The sequence below is a fragment of the Falco peregrinus genome, chromosome 1, assembly GCF_023634155.1.
Source record: "Falco peregrinus isolate bFalPer1 chromosome 1, bFalPer1.pri, whole genome shotgun sequence".
Classification (NCBI taxonomy): Eukaryota; Metazoa; Chordata; class Aves; order Falconiformes; family Falconidae; genus Falco; species Falco peregrinus.
This window is the reverse complement of record NC_073721.1, coordinates 66224917-66241757: the sequence shown is the minus strand read 5'-3', so window position 1 is coordinate 66241757 and position 16841 is coordinate 66224917. Positions and strand designations below refer to the sequence as shown.

General features: G+C 48.8%; 1 protein-coding gene across 7 annotated transcripts in view; it reads left to right on the top strand.

Moving 5' to 3' along the window:
• Positions 1–7190, top strand: part of IFT43 (intraflagellar transport 43) — a 44846-nt gene extending 37656 nt beyond the window's left edge. For all 7 annotated transcript variants that reach the window (XM_055804694.1, XM_055804702.1, XM_055804677.1 and 4 more), the window contains 4 exons: positions 4068–4140; positions 5544–5619; positions 5968–6030; positions 6852–7190. In XM_055804694.1, the coding sequence (XP_055660669.1) occupies positions 4068–4140; positions 5544–5619; positions 5968–6030; positions 6852–6962 (323 nt within the window). In that variant the 3' untranslated portion in view covers positions 6963–7190. The remainder of the gene's footprint in view (positions 1–4067; positions 4141–5543; positions 5620–5967; positions 6031–6851) is intronic.
• Positions 7191–16841: the final 9651 nt, after the last annotated feature.

Genomic DNA, 16841 nt, shown 5'->3' with positions numbered 1-16841 from the left:
TCTCCCCTCCCTTCAGCTGAAATGAATGCAGGGTATTCCCAAATGCTCATTTTTAGGAGCGCTCACCCCGGGAATGTTATCTCCCATATGAAATAGAGACTCAGAGGAGTTCTGTCTGGGGGAGACTGGTTGAGGGAGGTGACATAGGTCACAGCACTTTGCAGCACAGCGTTCAGAGGCCAGCTGGGAGACCAGGGTTGGTAAGATGGTTTGTACTCAATTTGATCCCCTTTTAAATACTTTTTACCAGTAACTCAACTTTTATTTTAATGTATCTTACTGTTAGTATCACAGCAGTTTGTTCTGATTTCAAAGTCTGCAGGAAAGGATGTGGAAGTGGGAGAAGAACAGCTGAAGCTGTAAGATTTTCACGTTGCTTCTGAGATTTGCCTCCAGTTTTGATTAAAATTTGTTGATTTTAAAGACAATATGGAAGCTGCACTCTCCTCCAAAATGCAGCTGAGTTAGGCAACATCCACCACTATCCGCCCCCCCTATAACTAGGCTGCAGAGAATAATTTTTTGTTTCCAGGTTTTGAAGCTACCCCTTGTTCTCAGCTGCAAAAAAAATTATTTTTGCGAGGCACAGGCCATTTGTTCACTTCATTGCAGTGACCTGGTACCTGTGAAGGGTTTTCCTTTTGCACACAGGCGGCTCCTTAGCGTGTAGGTACACTGTGCAGTCATTTCTAAGGTTTACCTACATGGGCACTAAATTCAGGCATGAGAGCTTGGACAGTGAAGTATGTGTCAAGATTCTGCGCCAGAAACACAAGCTTATGGAAAATGATCTGACACCCCTGCACTGAACAGGAGGGAAAAAATGTGGGTCACAGAGCAAAGCACACAGGGTGTGGGATTGTAATGTAACCTTGTCGTTGGAAAAAGCTGCAGTGTGAGACTGGGAGGATGTGGTCATGTGAACATTTCTGCATGTACTAATGTTATACATAAGTAGTATCACTGCAGGTAACAGGAATATTAAAAGTAGAGCGTACGCCTACGCTCTTGCAGGACAATAGCCTGTGTGCTTCTTCCCCCTGCAGCTGACACAGTGCCGTGACTTGGCTGCGTTACCAGAGCTTACTGGAATGAAAAGATGTGAGTCCTAAGAAAAGCAACAAAAACAATTAGGGGGCTGGAGACTGACTGAGGGGAAGGGCCGGGACCTTGGTGATAAAGTGAGAACTGAGACACTTTGCAAACTGTACAGGGAGAGAAGGGAGAGGGACTGTGGAGAGGTGGCACCATGGGAACTGGCAGAGGGAAGAGGAAGCTGAGTAACAAGTGAAATAAAGACCCAAATAGTTTAGGGCTGATTTGCCACTGGCAGCAGTTAGCCTGGGGAGCAGGTATTTTCTTATAATTTGTGACGTTTTTGTTCTGTCAGTCTCTGACAGTCCTAAAGGGTATTGCTTCTGCCTAGAAATGGACAAATCATCCACGCTTTGCAGTAAGGAAATCATGCACTGGCCTTTGTTGGTGGGGCTGGCAGGAGCCCCCAGAGTGTTTCCAGCTCTTCTGTCTGAAATACTTTCAAAGTGTCTATAAAATATCAGAGCCTTCAATTTCTTCTGGAAAGAATTTATACGTGATTGCCTGGATTTTGCTAATACAGAGTAGAGGTAGCACGTGGCAAGGGGTTTGGGAGTCTCTCCACATAATTCAATGGCAATGAGATAAAATCATCACTGGAGAATCCAGGAGTCTTTGGGAACTTGCAAAATGGAAGGGACATTACTGATCCGAGCCCTAAATTTACAGTTTTTTCTACTGCAAAAAGAGATCAACAAAAGCAAGAGGGAACTGGGAGGAGGAGACCCCAGAAATAGCTGCCAGAACAAGCAGTGAGTGAAGAAATTCAGTTTGATGCAAACACCTTCCACATTTCTGCTGTCAAGAGAGGATAAAGTTATGACCTTCTCCTGCTGCAGGGAATGCTGCTCCACGGGTGAAGGCAGCTCTGTTCCCAGGTAGTTCTTCATTTAGTTGTGTTTGCTGAGCAACATTCATGGTCCCCTGCTGAAAAGGATAAATTAGCTCAGGAGAGTTTAGACTGTTCCTCATTCCCGTGCCCATTTGCCTGGACTTAGGAGGGCACCTCTGCCCCGTGCTTCATTCCTCCCCTTGGACCTGTCTCACCTCTCTGTTCCCTCTTTGGTCTTTGTTGCTTATACACAGGGACTTTCTCCCACATTATCCCTGAGCAGGTTTTACCGTCTGCCTCCGCAGGTCGCACTGTCTGTCCATGGAGATGCTTTTGTCCCCTAATTGCATTTTCCTACAAGTTTTACCAGGAGCCGGGAGCCCCTGCAGGGAAAAGCCAGTGGGACAGCAGCTTCTACTGTGTGTTGTCCCTACAAGCCGAGGGGGCAGAGCTGTGCCCCAGATGCCCAGTGACACGCCAGTGAGGCATTTCTTGCACATGCCTCCGTCTGGGGGCCTGTGGCCTGTTGCTGCATTTTCCCTTTTAAATGTCTTTGGGAAGTTTGCTGTGGTTGGAGAGCGGCTCCGCAGGCACCTGCTCCATGGGCGGCTGGGGAGCTGGGGGCACAGCTCTGCCGAGGCCGGCCAAGCTGTCACTGCCTTCCGCCGCGGCCAGGCTCTCGTGGCAGCCCCGTCCCCTTCAGCCTTCCGCCAGGCAGCCAATTAGCGAGAAATCCCACTGTGTGGCCGGCTCCAAACGGCCACTGCGCCACAGCCTGGGCTGACCCGTGCCCTGGCGCAGCTGGGCGAGGGCTGCCCCTCACCCACGGCCGGCGTGCCCGAGCTGGGGGGGACGCGCTGGGCGTGCGGCGGGCAAGGGCAGCCGAGAGCCGGCCAAGCTCTTGACAGGTGGCAGGACAAGGGGCTTTTCAGGAAGACCCTGCCCTGAGCATCATAGGTAGGAACGTCTCTCCAGCTCCTGAATATTCATCTCAGCCTGGGCTGCAAAACGGGACGAAGCCAGGCCCAGCTGCCAGGCCCAGCCGCCTGCTGCCATCCAGCAGTAGCATGGCCGCGCTGCCGACGGAGCAGCCTTCTCGCTCCAGCAGCAAGGGCGCCAGCTCTGCCCACACACTGTACAAGTGAAACCTCTTCCCAGAGCTGAACTGCCAGCAAATCCGTGGTCTGAGGGCTCGGGGTCTCTGGGGAGCCTTTGTGGCCTTGAGTCTTTAAAGCAGCTCTGTACTCTGCAAGCAGGTATAACCTGTCCTTGCTTTGTGCCTCCAGTTACTTTCCCTTCTCTTCCTCGCTCCTTTTTTGCTCTCTCCATCTCTGTTTACAGTGCTATATCAAATCAAAAAGCATGCAGTGCTGTCAGAGCCTTGCTCCTTTAGCAGGATTCAGTGTACACCCAGTCCTTCCTCCTCTCCTCCATTCTTTTGTCTCTAGCATCCTTTTTAGGTGGAATAGCCATAGTCCTTATGAAGAGAATATGCTGGGAATGACCCAGACGTCAGCCATTCCAGGGTCACCCTGGAAATCACAAAAAGCTTTATGACATTACAACTAGGTGCGTCTTCCCTAGTCTTTGTATCAGCCAGACCACCAAGCAATTCCCTCCTCAGCTATCAGGAAGGTCATGGGCTTCTGCACAGCCCGAGACCCCACCAGCAGCTCCTTCAACATGTAGTTTGAAATGGCTTCTCTCAGTTTCTGCCCCACATTTCATTTCAAACAGTCAAGGCAACTGGCAGCTGAGCTGAGCAAATGATAACACGTCTTGTAAGAAGCAAATTCTTGCCAGTCTTAGAATGATTGCAGGTAGGCAGCAGCGTTTAGCGCAGCTGGCTTCTTTCAGCTTCAAGGTTGTGTTGAAGTGCATGGTCCGTGGCCTGTGGGGTCCTTCCCAGCCCAGAGCTGCTCCTCTTGCAAGGTTTCTTTTTGACCCCAAGCTTCAAAGCTTTATTGTCTTGTTTTCATATTAAACAATATTTTTTTAATCATTGCTAAATAACTGTCTTGTGTTTTCCTCTAATAAAAAACCAGGCTGTTTCATATCTGTGAAGCAAGGGAACCTTTGTCTCTTGTGAGAGGAGCGCACAACGCTCTCCACTTACTGCTGCTGCTTTCTTTTGTTGCAGACATTCCCGTGATCCCTGACTTGGAGGAAGTCCAGGAGGAAGATCTGGCCATGCAAGTGGCAGCTCCCCCCAGGTAAGAGAACTGCCAGGTGCTCTTGAGGCTCTCATCAGCAGTGTGAAATGGCTGGTGAAATTAAACTCCATGTTATCTCATGCTCTCTGGATGTCAGCAGCGGTGCCATTCAGCAGGATTTGGTGCTGTGTATTGTGGCAGCAGGGCTCCAAGCTGAACAGTGCAAACTTCGTGTTTCCTATTACACAGAGAAAGCAATTACTGCGTATTTTCTCTCTCTATAAAACCCCTACATTAGACTAATACATTTGGTGTTGCAAAATCAAACTCTCATAAGTGAGGAACTGCTTGATTTAAGGCTGCCTGTAAAACCGCAGATGCCTCCAGTACACTTGTGTTATCACACATGCTTTCATTATGCATGGTTGTAAGGCTGCTTTGCCCTCCACAGGATATCCAGAAGGATATTCAAGTGCCTAGTTAATTTGCAAAGTACAATCCTGTTGTTTGAAGGTGTTATCAGGGTAGTCTTGGGGTTAGCTTAAGGGAGACCAGCAGGTTTTCAAAAACGAAAGTTTTTGGGGTTTTATCTTAAACGTATCAAGAAAGTCGTCTTTCCTCTGTTGGGCTTATTGACAAGATCACAGACTGGGATTTGTGTTGGCCCTTATCTGGGGAGGTGGGATATTTTACTCCTGACCACAGATGCCTCTCTCACAAGTATGGAGTAGTTATTGTAATTAAATAGCTGTTAACAAAAATTTAAAGTGTCATTTCTTAGTAGATTTAAAATTGCTTTGTTTCTCACCAGTGTTCATTTCTTTATTTCCTCTTTTTTATAATCCCGTCTGTACCTCCTGTGTCCATAGTCTCCCTGCAACAGAAAAGACAAGTGGTTTTCATGGACAAACACAAAACAGAAATTAAATTAATGTAGGTCTTTTCTATAGTATTGCATCACCTATGAAGGGGAGTGTGGCACAACAGTATTTTACCCACTACACTGTGTTTCTTTTTGAAGGCTACATTTTAAGAAATTGTATTGGATAGCTGTGGCTCGGACATGGAAATCACCAAGTCCCTACTGTTCTGTAGCTTGTACGGTGGGGGCTTAGCTACGGCACTGGGGCTGTTTGAACATTCACTACGTTCCTGTTTTCTTCCTGGCCCTTGTGGCTAGTCTGTGGCTCTTCTCTCTGCCATGCTGGCTTCTCCGAGGGAGTCTGTGGTTGCTCCACATCTTATTTTTACGCACACGCACAACCTGGCACGCAAATTTGTCGGTGCCTGTTCATTTGCTGAATGAGATGTGCTTCTGTCCAGGGATGTCCATCTCAAAGAGTCCACATGGGTGATGTGGACACTCAAGATAGGTGTCACCAGACTACTGTTCATGCCACCCTTCTCCTTAGATGTGCTTCCACGCTTACCCAGGCTTGTATGTTGACCCTTTCTGGTTGCAGTGTGCAGGTGAACCGGGTGCTGACCTACCATGACCTGGACAAAGATCTAATGAAGTATGCTGCCTTTCAAACTCTGGTAAGTAGATATGGCTATGGGGTGACCGATGTGACTCCTTCTCCTTCCAAGCTCCAGTCATCCTCCGCAGGGATACTCAGATGCATAAAATGCATGGCCCTATCATACAAACAATTTGCAACGTGCCTGCTAATCTGTTCCTCTGTGCAGTGTGGCTTTCTTGCTTGTTTGTGTCTGTAAATACTGTGAGTATGGTGTCTGCTGCTCAGATGAGGCTCCTGCTGTTGTCCTGGACAAAGTGTATCTCCTTTATAAGGCAAATGTGCCTATTTCTAGCAAGACCTACCTGGTGAAATGATGGTGTCCACTTTCTCGCTGTCTGTAAGACTTGTGACTGTGTGTTCATAGGATGGAGAGATTGACCTGAAGCTTCTCACCAAAGTTTTGGCTCCAGAGCATGAACTACGAGAGGTGAGTCTGTCTTTTGTGGGAACACCAACAAGGCAAAAGTTTCTTATGTGTCTCAGACTGCACTTGGAAAGTAAGCCTTTTGTCAGTGGGGCAGAGGAGAGAGGTGAGGAGGTAGTTTGTCCAAGCTGATGGAGGTTTGACTTCCCCAGCAGATTATTTTAAAGATTTGTAGGGCTTTCTCTGTGTGGTGTTACGGCATCACTATGATTGGCCCCCTTCAGCATGAAAGAGCTAGTAAGGAAAATGTGAAGGATCTAGCGCTGTCACAGATCCCTGCAGAAACAGTGCTCTGTTACGTATTAGCTTTTGGTAGCCACCATGAGCTCCAGGTGGTTCTACAGGATGGTACAGAGGGACAAAGGCAGAAAGCATTTGGGGTTTGGGCAGGGGCATGTTTTAAAGCAGGACAGAACAGTCTCAATACAACTGGGCAGGCAAGAGGTCAGGACTTGCAGCAAAGGATTTCTGCAGCTCAGAACTGCAGATGCTTCAGCAGAAGTGAAGAAAGGTGGAATGTTTTTATGGCTCCTCTGTACACCATGCTTGGGAGTATCTAAGATTAACAGGTATCAAAAACTGTGTCCTTTATGGAATTTTGGAACATGAATAATTCTGTCAACATCTTGAAATTGTAGCAGCGATTCACATTTCATTCTGGCTAGGATTCCTGTCCTAGCCAACTGGATCTGGGGCTTCCCTGGCTGGGGAAGTTGCGATTTAATTTCTGTCTTTGCTGTTCATCTTGAATATTTGGCATCATTCAGAGACCTTTGGGTGTCACCAGTAATGTTTCAGCATGTTTGTCTTTTTCCTCTTGGTAGGATGATGTCAGCTGGGATTGGGACCATCTCTTCACAGAGGTGTCCTCAGAACTAGTGACTGAGTGGGACCTGGGACAATCTGAGAGAGAGGAGCACCTCAGTCTGCACTAGAGCACTGGCACACCAGACATCTTATACATGCATCCCCTGTAAATAGTTTAGCACTTTGCTGTTTGCTTGTTTGTATTTGAGAATTTTTTTAGACATGAAAATAAATAGGACCTTGCTTCATAGGAAAAGTGACTCTGGAGAAGTTTTTGGTATTTTGTAATAATAATTGTTTTCTCAAAAGAGATTAAGAATTCTAAACACAATAAAGTATTTACTTACGAATAGTCACTTCCACCTCACTAGCATCTTTACAGATAACTGCAATGGTTGATCTTTCCTTTGCCAAAATGCAGCCTTTCTGGAGTGAACTGTCTTACAATGGAGTGTGGTTTTCAGCGATGGCTATCAGAGAAGCTTATGCTGCTACAATTTGTTTGCCTAGGACATCAAGATATTACCTACATTGCCCTCGCAACAGATGCCGTGAGTCGTCAGGATATCCATTTTACATTTCATCCAGCAGCCTCCAGCCACCCCCTGCTAGTTTAACCTCTCTCCTGGAACATTACCTCTGTATTGACTCAGAGGAAGCAGCATCACCTATTAAACTGCCAACACCACTTCTTACAGCATCTCTTTTCTCCCTTGAGGTTTCCCAGCTAAGTTTTGACCAGGCCTAACCTCGCTTAGCTTTTGCAATCAGATGAGATCACAGCCTGAATGGAGATAGCTTCAGGCAATAGGTAGTTTGCAAAGAAAATACTGTTTATTCCACGTGTGTCAAAGAGTGGAGCCTGCTGCTCTGAAACAAGGTAACTCCCTGGTGGGTGTCTCCTTGGAACCAAGTAACCCACTGTTATTGTCATCTAAAGAAAAACCCATTTAGCTGTTAATGCCTTATCCCCATAGAACCGTGGTCATTATTGGCAGGAAACAGTAGCATTACTTCTAAACCAATGTCCTTCAAAGCCTTGTCCCCGTGAAGAATCTTGCTGTATACTTCTGGGGGGCAGTGCAGGTGCTGCAAGGAAAGCTTGCTGTGCTGCTTTTCTTGACTTGTTTGGGCGGTCTAATAGAGCACTGCATTCCCGCTCTTGTACTGACAGCAGGACAGGTCAAATAACTCTGTGTGAATTCGGTACTTTGCAAAATATCAGATTAGAATTGATATGCCAAAAAATTCTGCCAACGAGAGATAAGCAATTGGGTTCCTGTCTGGGGGCATCAAAATAAGGGGAGGCTCATCTGTCTCAAGGAGACGCTATGTTTTTTATGACCAAGAAATCTCCCCTATAACTAGGAAACTAGGCGAGATGAGCTTGGGAGGCAACGTGTGTGGGATAATCCTCAAGTCTTTCTCCAAGCAGAGAAACTTGTTTTGGTATGAACAGAAACTTCCCAGATGAGCTAGCATCTATTTTTCTGTGATACCCATGGTTCTTGGCCAAAGAGAATTTAGAAAGTTTCCTGCATTCCAGGGAAAAAAATTAAATTCAGCAAACTAAAATAATTTAGTAAGTCGGACAAACCCAACATGCCAGTCTGAGAGGGAAAAACCAGGGGCCTTTTGCTACCCCTTCTGGCTCGGGGCCCTGGGCAGGGATGCTCTGGAGTGGGAGGGGTGTGTGCCAGGCCTGAGCCCAGCAAACACCCAGGCAGAGTTTGAGAGTAGGGCTTGAAAAAAATCACAACCTCATCTACTTTAAGGCAGGAAGAGGTGGCTTTGATCCTTTAGTCTGACCTGCTGTAATACAGGCCATGGCAGAGCACAGTGAGATGTGGCTGTGCTTTGCCTGTCTTTTAGAAAGGCAGACAGTATAGTTGAAGTCTTCCCTGGTTAGTTTTTTTAATAGGTAATTGACCTTATGGTTCGAAATCAGCTTTATTTCTAGAATCAGTTTTGGAATTTCATCTTCTGTTCCCTGAGCCTCCTTATGCTTTCACCTTCCCAGTTAAGCCACGCTGTCAGATATTTTCTCCTTGCTTCAGTATTTATGTGCACTGTGATCAAGTTGTCTCTTTAATTTCCTTCAATAAACTTAATAGACTGAGACTTGTTTCCATGTCTTTCCAATTCCTTCCCCAGCTGGAGGAGGGGAGGCGAGTGCCTGGCTGCTGGCCTTCCTCCAGCAAGCTGTTCCCACCCACCTTCCTTCCACAGTTGTCTTTTGGTTGCAGTGCTGGGAAGGTGACTGAGACCTGTTCCTTCAACTCTCTCAAGTCCTGATGCTTTCAGAGGAGAACCTGCTCCTGTTACTCTCCTTGCTAACAGAAATAATGAGGTGCTTTTGCATGCCCAGGCCAGCTCGTGGTGATGCACCAGTGTGTATTGGCTGTGACAGAACTGCCTCAGGAACCCGCATTTCTGAGAAGTCTCGTGGAAAGGGCATGCAAAGGAAGAAATGGCAGGTGTACATTTTTTCTTGTAGCCTGCGAAGGTGTAGCTCTGCTTGATCCTCAGGTGAGGTGAGAAGTGAGAGCCGTTTTCAGAACAGTGCACCCGGTTCCTAGGAACTCGGGTCAGCCCTGCAGGCTGCGCCTAGCCAAGGAATAGAGCAGTAATCCCTTGTCCACCTCCACAGACCTGTGTCACAGAGGGGTACAGCAAGGTGCAGTGGTGTGCCCGGGGCCACACAACGAATCTGTGGCAGAATCGGGCTGAGAAACAAAGAACCTCAAGTTCCCAATTCAAACATGGTTTTCATATACATAGTGTTTCCCATCTTCAATTCAAAGACAGCGATTCTGCGCAGGGAGTCTTGCGTCCTGCTTACTCTTTGTTCTGCTCTGTTCATGCATTGCTGAGGGAGAGCTGCAAACCCATCGACGTGTGTGCTGTCAACAGCGTGTTTAGCTCAGTGAGCTGATCGGGGGCGTCTGCCCATGGACTCGCTGGGATTCTGGAACGAGTGTCAATATCTACCCGCAGATAGCCTCTTGCAGGCTCAGAGCTCAATAGACTACCCGGGCAAATGGCAAGCCTCATCACAGATGAAGTAGAAGAAGTGCACGAAGGAAAAATTAATTCTAGGTCCTATCGGTTTTAGGAATCTCTGGGTTTGCTTAGGATAATAGATACAATATAGACTTTCTTGGTGGAGGTGCCTTACTAGAGTGCAGTTTGTCAGTGGTGGTGGGATGTTGGGGCTGAGGCAGGATATGCAGCACTGGGAAAAAATGTAGAAAATAAAAGCTGAAGAAAAGCCAGACCCAGCAACTTTCCATTAAAAAGCCTCTTAAAGGGACTCTGGCTGGCTGTTTTATTAAGTGTGACAAAGTGATGGGAGGTGGCGGGGAGCTCCTATGTTAATAAGTTGGAAAGGCACCACTGTGCCTCTCGCTGAAGCATCTCAGGGAAAGTGGAATTAATTCATGGCATATGCTCTCAGCATCTGCCGCGGTGACCCGGAGTGGCGGGAGCGCAGCGCCAGGCAGCGCGAGCCAGAGCCCGTATTCCCTGCTCCCCCCTCGGGCCCTGCTCACCGCCTGCCCGTGGCTGAGCGCTGGGGCATCGCGGCCGCGCCGGTGGCCTGGGTGGCATGTCACAGCCCGTGGCCAGAATCTTCCTCCCTCTGATGGAGGAGACGTGCTTTAGACTCGGGAGGGAGAAGGGGATGTTTGGACAGAGGAGGCCAGTGCAAATGGAAGCTAATCCAGGTGGTCCCAGTCAGCCTTAATTCCTCCCACAGGTTTCCCTGACCAAGTACTCCCTAGTCCAGCCATCTGACTGCTTCTGGGGCTTGCTGGGAGGCTCTGGCTCCCCAGTCTCCCTCTGCCTTCCTTCCCACTGCATCTCTGCAGATGATTTGGTCCTTTCCTTTACAGAGAGGACAGAGGATATATTTGCTGTTCGGTGGGATTTCACTCTCTGTTTAATGGCTCTCAGGAAGTAACGTTCCACACCTTATTTCCCCTCAACCGACCCGTACCACGGCCAGGAGTTGTATCCAGCTAGTGCAGGTGGGTGCACCGTGTTGTTTCTAGGCTGCAGCGATCTTTGCCTGTGCTTCATGCTCTGCGTGTGAGCTTTCCCTTGGGAAAGGGCACCCAGAGGCAACTCTCTGCTGATTGCTCTTTCTTCAGCCACATTCTTCCACCTTTTTGGACACCTGCTGGGGATATGGGACACTTTCCTGGCCTGGACAGTTGACAGAGCCAGGAGAAACCAGAGCAGTGGGTGATCCCCAGGCAGGGCAGGGATCCCTGCCACTGTTTCTGTGCTCTCCCAGCCACTGCTACACCACCTCAGCAGTTTCTCCTGCTTGCGCTGCCTTTCATCCCAGTCCTGGGCTGTGCTGGCACTGCGCAGTGCTGAGTGAGGGCCGAGACAGGGTCCCAGCTGTGGGGCACCACAAAGGATCCACGATCAGCTGCCCTGGTGAGACCATTCCTCCCAGAGCCATGCTTTATCTAGGGGAATGGCGCGCACTCCTTGCGGCTACAGCCTGGGAAGCATCCCAATTGATTCAGTCATGAGTGCTGCACGGTGTGGATGTCCAGAGCTCTTGAGCCCATTAGTCTCTCTGCTGTGGTCCCTAGGGAGATGAAACATTTCCTCCTAGTGCCCCTCTGCCTGAGTCTGCCCCAGCAGGCTGCTCTGCGCAGACCTTGCTGGGGCCAGAGCAGCTCCAGGCCATGGGCCCTCTTATCGGGCTCCATCTCCTGTCACTTTCAGGACCGCTTCATTATCCTTTTATTAGCCCTCTTCTCCTGCTTATCGTTATTAATAATCACGCTGGATCGGCTGGAGTGTTGACAGCTGCCCCTTGTCTATTCTTTCTGTCTATTTTAATCCTGCCTGCTTATCTGGAATAAACCTGATCCTTTTTCTTTTAATTAAAGAATTTGGTAAGCCAGCCCCTCCTCCATGCGGAGATAGGACTGATCACACCAGTGATATGCAGAGAGCAGGAAAAGGGGCAGATTACTGGGTGACAGTGTTTTCCACAGCCCGAAGATATGGGATGTCAGAGTAGAGGCTGGATGAGATTAAGGCGCGTGTATGTGGAGAAGCACAGCACTGGGGTGCTGTGAGGTGCTCATCTTGGGGTCTCTGTGTCTGACCCCGTGTATTACAGGGCTGTGCACAAGGCACCAGCACAAGACAGGCAGGGGAGGTCTGCTCACCCCTCTCTGCTTAGCATGGGTGGCAACAGCAGTGCCAGGCTCGGAGCCTGTGCCAGTGGCACTGCCAGCGCTGCTGGGATCACTGTAGCTCCTACAGGGGCTAAAGGAGTTTGCTTCTCAGCACTTTATAACGTTGCCAGGAGATGCAGGCACTGGGCTTCACAGTGATGCTCCTGCTTTGTGCTCCCACAGGCATTGCTTCCTGGGGCCACAGATCTCATTCTAGTCTCTTAAAAATGCCTCGCTGGGCAGTTCGCTTGAGCTGAAATATTTGTGTTGTCTGAAGGGACAGGTCACTCGAGGAAGGGCTGTGCAAATAGGCTGGGGGAAAATTGTTGTGCTAATTCACACTTTTATGAACCCATAAACTCAAATCTGCATTCATTGCAATCTGTGAAGTGACTGGAGTGTGGGCTGAAATGCTTAGAAAGTGTTAATCAGGGGTCCATAACAAAGCAAAACGCTCTGAAGTGCAGCAGCAGGAGCTTGGCTGTAAGCAGCAGGAGTATTCAACCTTAGCACTGAAAATGCATATTCTTCGGTTCCCAAACGGTTCATTTCAGATGCACAAGTTGCAGTGTTGACTGAATGCGTATGTACCCTCTGCTACAGAATATGGCAACTGGCTCAGATTTGTAGGGCTGTTTCACCCCTGAGAGGCTGCGGGCCCAGGAAGGGTATAGGGCACAACTTCCTGATGCTCAAGTGGGAGCGTAGCTCTGAAATCCTGTCAAGCAGAGCTGTGCTGGCTTCTGTCCCTGTGCTTCTGTTGCTTTTGAGCATTTCAGCTGACTGGGATGAACGTTAACCTGCAGTTCAGATGTTGGTGAGGGAGCTGCAGCAATACAAACCCATGTGCGTGGTTTAGCGGATCTTTTAAAAACATGTGATTCTGTAACAACAACAGGCAAGAATTGTGTGTGGCGACATTCATGCTGTTGCTTCCATGTGAAATGTCCTGCTGCTCACGGGAGGTCTTTTCATCATTACTTAATGTTGAACAAAATGTTTGAAAGATGGGAAAGATGGGTTCACTTGCCTGAACTGACACACTAATAGCTGGTCTGAGCTTTTCTTATCTGACCGTGCTCCTTCAGCAGAAATCACTCCCCCCTTCATGTCCAAGTAAGGAAAATTCTCAGAATGGTTTTTGGCCCTGAAATGATGAGGGACACCGGTTTTGGTATAGTGCGATGTTTTGCATCAGCTAAAAAAGATGGGCTTGCAGCCTGTGTGATTGGCTGAAGCCTTGCTTCGATCGTTACCTTGATCAGCAGAACCACCCGCAATGCCAGAACAGTGGCTTGGGAAACCGTCAAAGAATTTGGTCCAAGTGAAGCAACCTTCTCAGTGCTTCAAGCTCCACAGCCAAACTGGAGTTAAGTTGTGGCTCCCCATGGTCTGCAGGGTTAAGCCAGTACAGATGGCTGTGTGGCTTGGTGAATAAACCTGATAAATAAATGGGTGATAATAGTTCAGGCGGTTGTGGCTCTACCCGAGCTCACTCAAAGCTGGTCCAGATTGCAAACTCCATGCAACCCAGAGGGATGAGAAGCAGCCTGGATTGGCCCAGCTGAGTGCTGTGACTCCTCTTCTTCAGGGATCTTCTAAAAGGTTCTTTTAAAACCATCTCTGCTATTGCCCCTCTGTTTTGCTCTATGCCCTATAGAGATACTCTTACTCACTTCCATGGCTTTCAAACCCATGCTGCTGAGGACTTCAGACCCTCTCTGTGCCTGTGTGAAGGGGGCTGGATCCTCTTCATTTCGTACACAGGGACCAGAGTCATGGGCCAATAACGCAAGTTCTCCAGGGTCCTATGGTGAGACTGTGACACAGCTAGGAACCAAATCCAACCCCTCCAAGCATCCATGCAGTGCCACAGCCACATGACTTCACTAACTAACTGAAATGTTGCACAAGGTCAGTGTAGGTGCTTATTTTGTTTTTTCAACGAGAACCTGTTTTCAGGCTATAGAGGTCCTTCCAGATTTTCAAAAACACAAAGTTAAAACTTCATAGTCACTGTACAAAACACCTTCCCCAGGAACAGCACAGCACACTGCCCACCTGGTAGTGCCCCTGCTGAGATAGGAAACTGTAATCATCTGCAAAAACAGCTTCCTACCACAAGGCTGCTCCCCTCATCCCAGAAATAGGATGAAAGGAAAGGGATGAATTGTGAATATGCCTAACTATTTTCCAGTGCAAACTCTGGAATTCTAAAGCCAATAGGGCTCTTCAGCCTGCTGATATTTCTCTCTGCAGAGTCCCCAAAACCAAGATGTTCTGCTGAGCTCAGTAGAAGAGGCCTATAAAGTAGGGATGGGAAGTCTTCTCCATGCTGGGAGATGCACAGGCCATTCAGAAAGGCTTGCTTTGGTAAGTCACACAGTACCACATCGCCTTAAGATTACCCAAGCAAATGTGGGTTGGGTTTTTTTCTCTTTTTTTAAGTTGCATGATGGCCAAGAGCCTTTAATGAAGTTTGTCTGTCCCTGTCCGTCCCAGGGCCTGTAGGTTTTTGTCACCTAGGGTACCCCAGCCCCAACACAATTCTTAATTGAGTGGGACTGGTTGTGGTACAGTCTGTGACAACTTCTTGTGACATAAGTCAGGCACCGAGAGAGCTCTGTAAGGCCCATGACTTGCATGGCATGCGATTGAGTATGACCAGTTTGGAGAATAATGTTCAGTAGAGGCGATGTCACATTAGGCAAACAGACCTGGAATACGTGTGAGGGGCTAAAACGTCCATCCTTAACTTCTCAGATACAGGTTTTTTTGCTTACAAAAAGCAGTTATATACCTGGGTCATACTGGATACACACCTTCCCTTGGCTGGAGGTGTCTCTGTGCCATATAGCACGTACCTGTATCTCACCAGCTGAGTGGGGTCTGCCCTGTTGGGCCCAGGGATCTGTTTGTCTGTCTGTACAACGTGCACACGCACCAGTGATGGCTGAGGTTGGAAGTATTTATGGCAATTAAAATGTTTTGCCTGGAAGCTGTTTTGGGGCTTTTTTGAAGTGAGGATTTTCAGACTTCAAGGTGTTAACAGCCCCTCTAAACGGTTTTGTTTTTTAATTGCAGCAAATGACTGTGGAGCCATTAAACATTCGCCTCTCTGCAGTTGTTTCTAAGCCCTTTCAGTCCTTCTTCTATTTATTCTGTTTAATTCAGTCAGGTAGCTTCGGGGCAGTGAAGATCAATACTTTACTTTGATAGAAAAGAGTCAGGTTTGAAACATAGAGATAAAACTGACACATTTTGTATAAATTTAATTAAAAATGCACCTTTAGTGGCTTGTTGCAAGCACAAAGCCAACCCTCCATCTAGCTATCTCTCTGTCTCACTCTCTGTCTTTCTCTTCCCTTTCTTGTTCCTAACAGGAAGATCTCTGAATCCGCCTCACCAACAAAGCACCTCGTTTTATGATTTTTGTCTTGAAAGTTTAGCACTGAGGGAGCAGGATGGAAGGGATGTGAAATTCTAAACAGACCTTCTGCTCTCTCCCTGGTCCCACTCCTTTTGGTGGTGGTGGCTGGGGGGACAGGGAAGGAGCCAGCTCCCCGGTGGGGGAAGGAGGGGGATGAGTCAAAATGATATATTTTTTTTTTAAACCCAGCAGATTGGACACCCTGGGGCACTTTCCATTTGGATCTGTAGCTTTCCTCCACTCCCACCCCCCTCTTCTTGCTTTGTTAAACCGAGAATTATTTTTCTGACTACATGTGCATCCCCGATCCCACTAGGATAGTGCTGGCCACAAGGCAGTGTCTTTATTCTCTTTTTCTTTTTCCTCCCCTGCTCCCCCCCCGCCCCGCCCCCCCCCGCCTCATTTCTTCCCTCTCCCTCTTTCCCTAACCCTGATGCCAGTGGGGACATTTGTCTTGTGTTTTATAATCTGGCCCCTTCACCCCCTTCCCCTGCATGTCTCTCTCTCTCTCTTTCTCAATCCTGTTTGGCTCAGTTCATTTTTCACTTGAGTGCCTTTCCTCCCAGACTCCCCTCCGCTCCGGCCTCCCTCTGCTCAACACCAATAAAACACGCACAACACAGGTAGAACAAGGTGCCAGGGCTCAGCGTGACAAACGGCTCACACACCACTCAATAACCACGGCTGTAAATCGCCCCCTCCTCACCCTCCGCCGGCTGCCGGGGCTGGTGGCTCTGCCGGACCACGCGAGCCATGCCGCCCCGCCACCGGATGGAATGGGGAAGACCAGCGGGAGTTGGGACATCAGCCACCGCTGGGGCAGGGACCTTTCCAGTGCTGTCACTTGGGGTTGTGAAGTGTAGTGTCCCTGTGTCACTCTCCAGTGGGGCCACGCAGCCCCAGGGGTCCCCGGGACTTGTTGGAAAATGGGGGTTGTGCAGCAAAGGGGTGCGGAACACTTTGCTGACCAACAAACCACCTATTTAAGTCATATTTTGTGGCTGGCAGTCTCAAGACTCATTCTGTCCATTCAAGCTCTGGGAGGGTTTTAAAGGGGAAGGATGACCGTGTCTTCCCAAAGGTTCCTCTACAGATCTGGGCTGGAGCTCTGGCCAGGCACTGTGTCACCTCTGAGAGCCAGAGCCTCCATGGCTGGTGTTCCCCGTGCCCGCACCAACCCGGCTGAAGCACATGAGTCCCCTACCCCTGCTGCCGAGACCCAGCACGGCCTTCCCTGGCATGCAGCATCTCTGCCAGCCGAGCGGGCTTGGCATGGCCAGGGCTGCTGCAGCTGGGCGCTCGCACTGCACGTGCGCTGCAATGCTCACGTGGGCTTGGTGCTGTGCACTTGTGCTCGAACAAACGTACGGGAG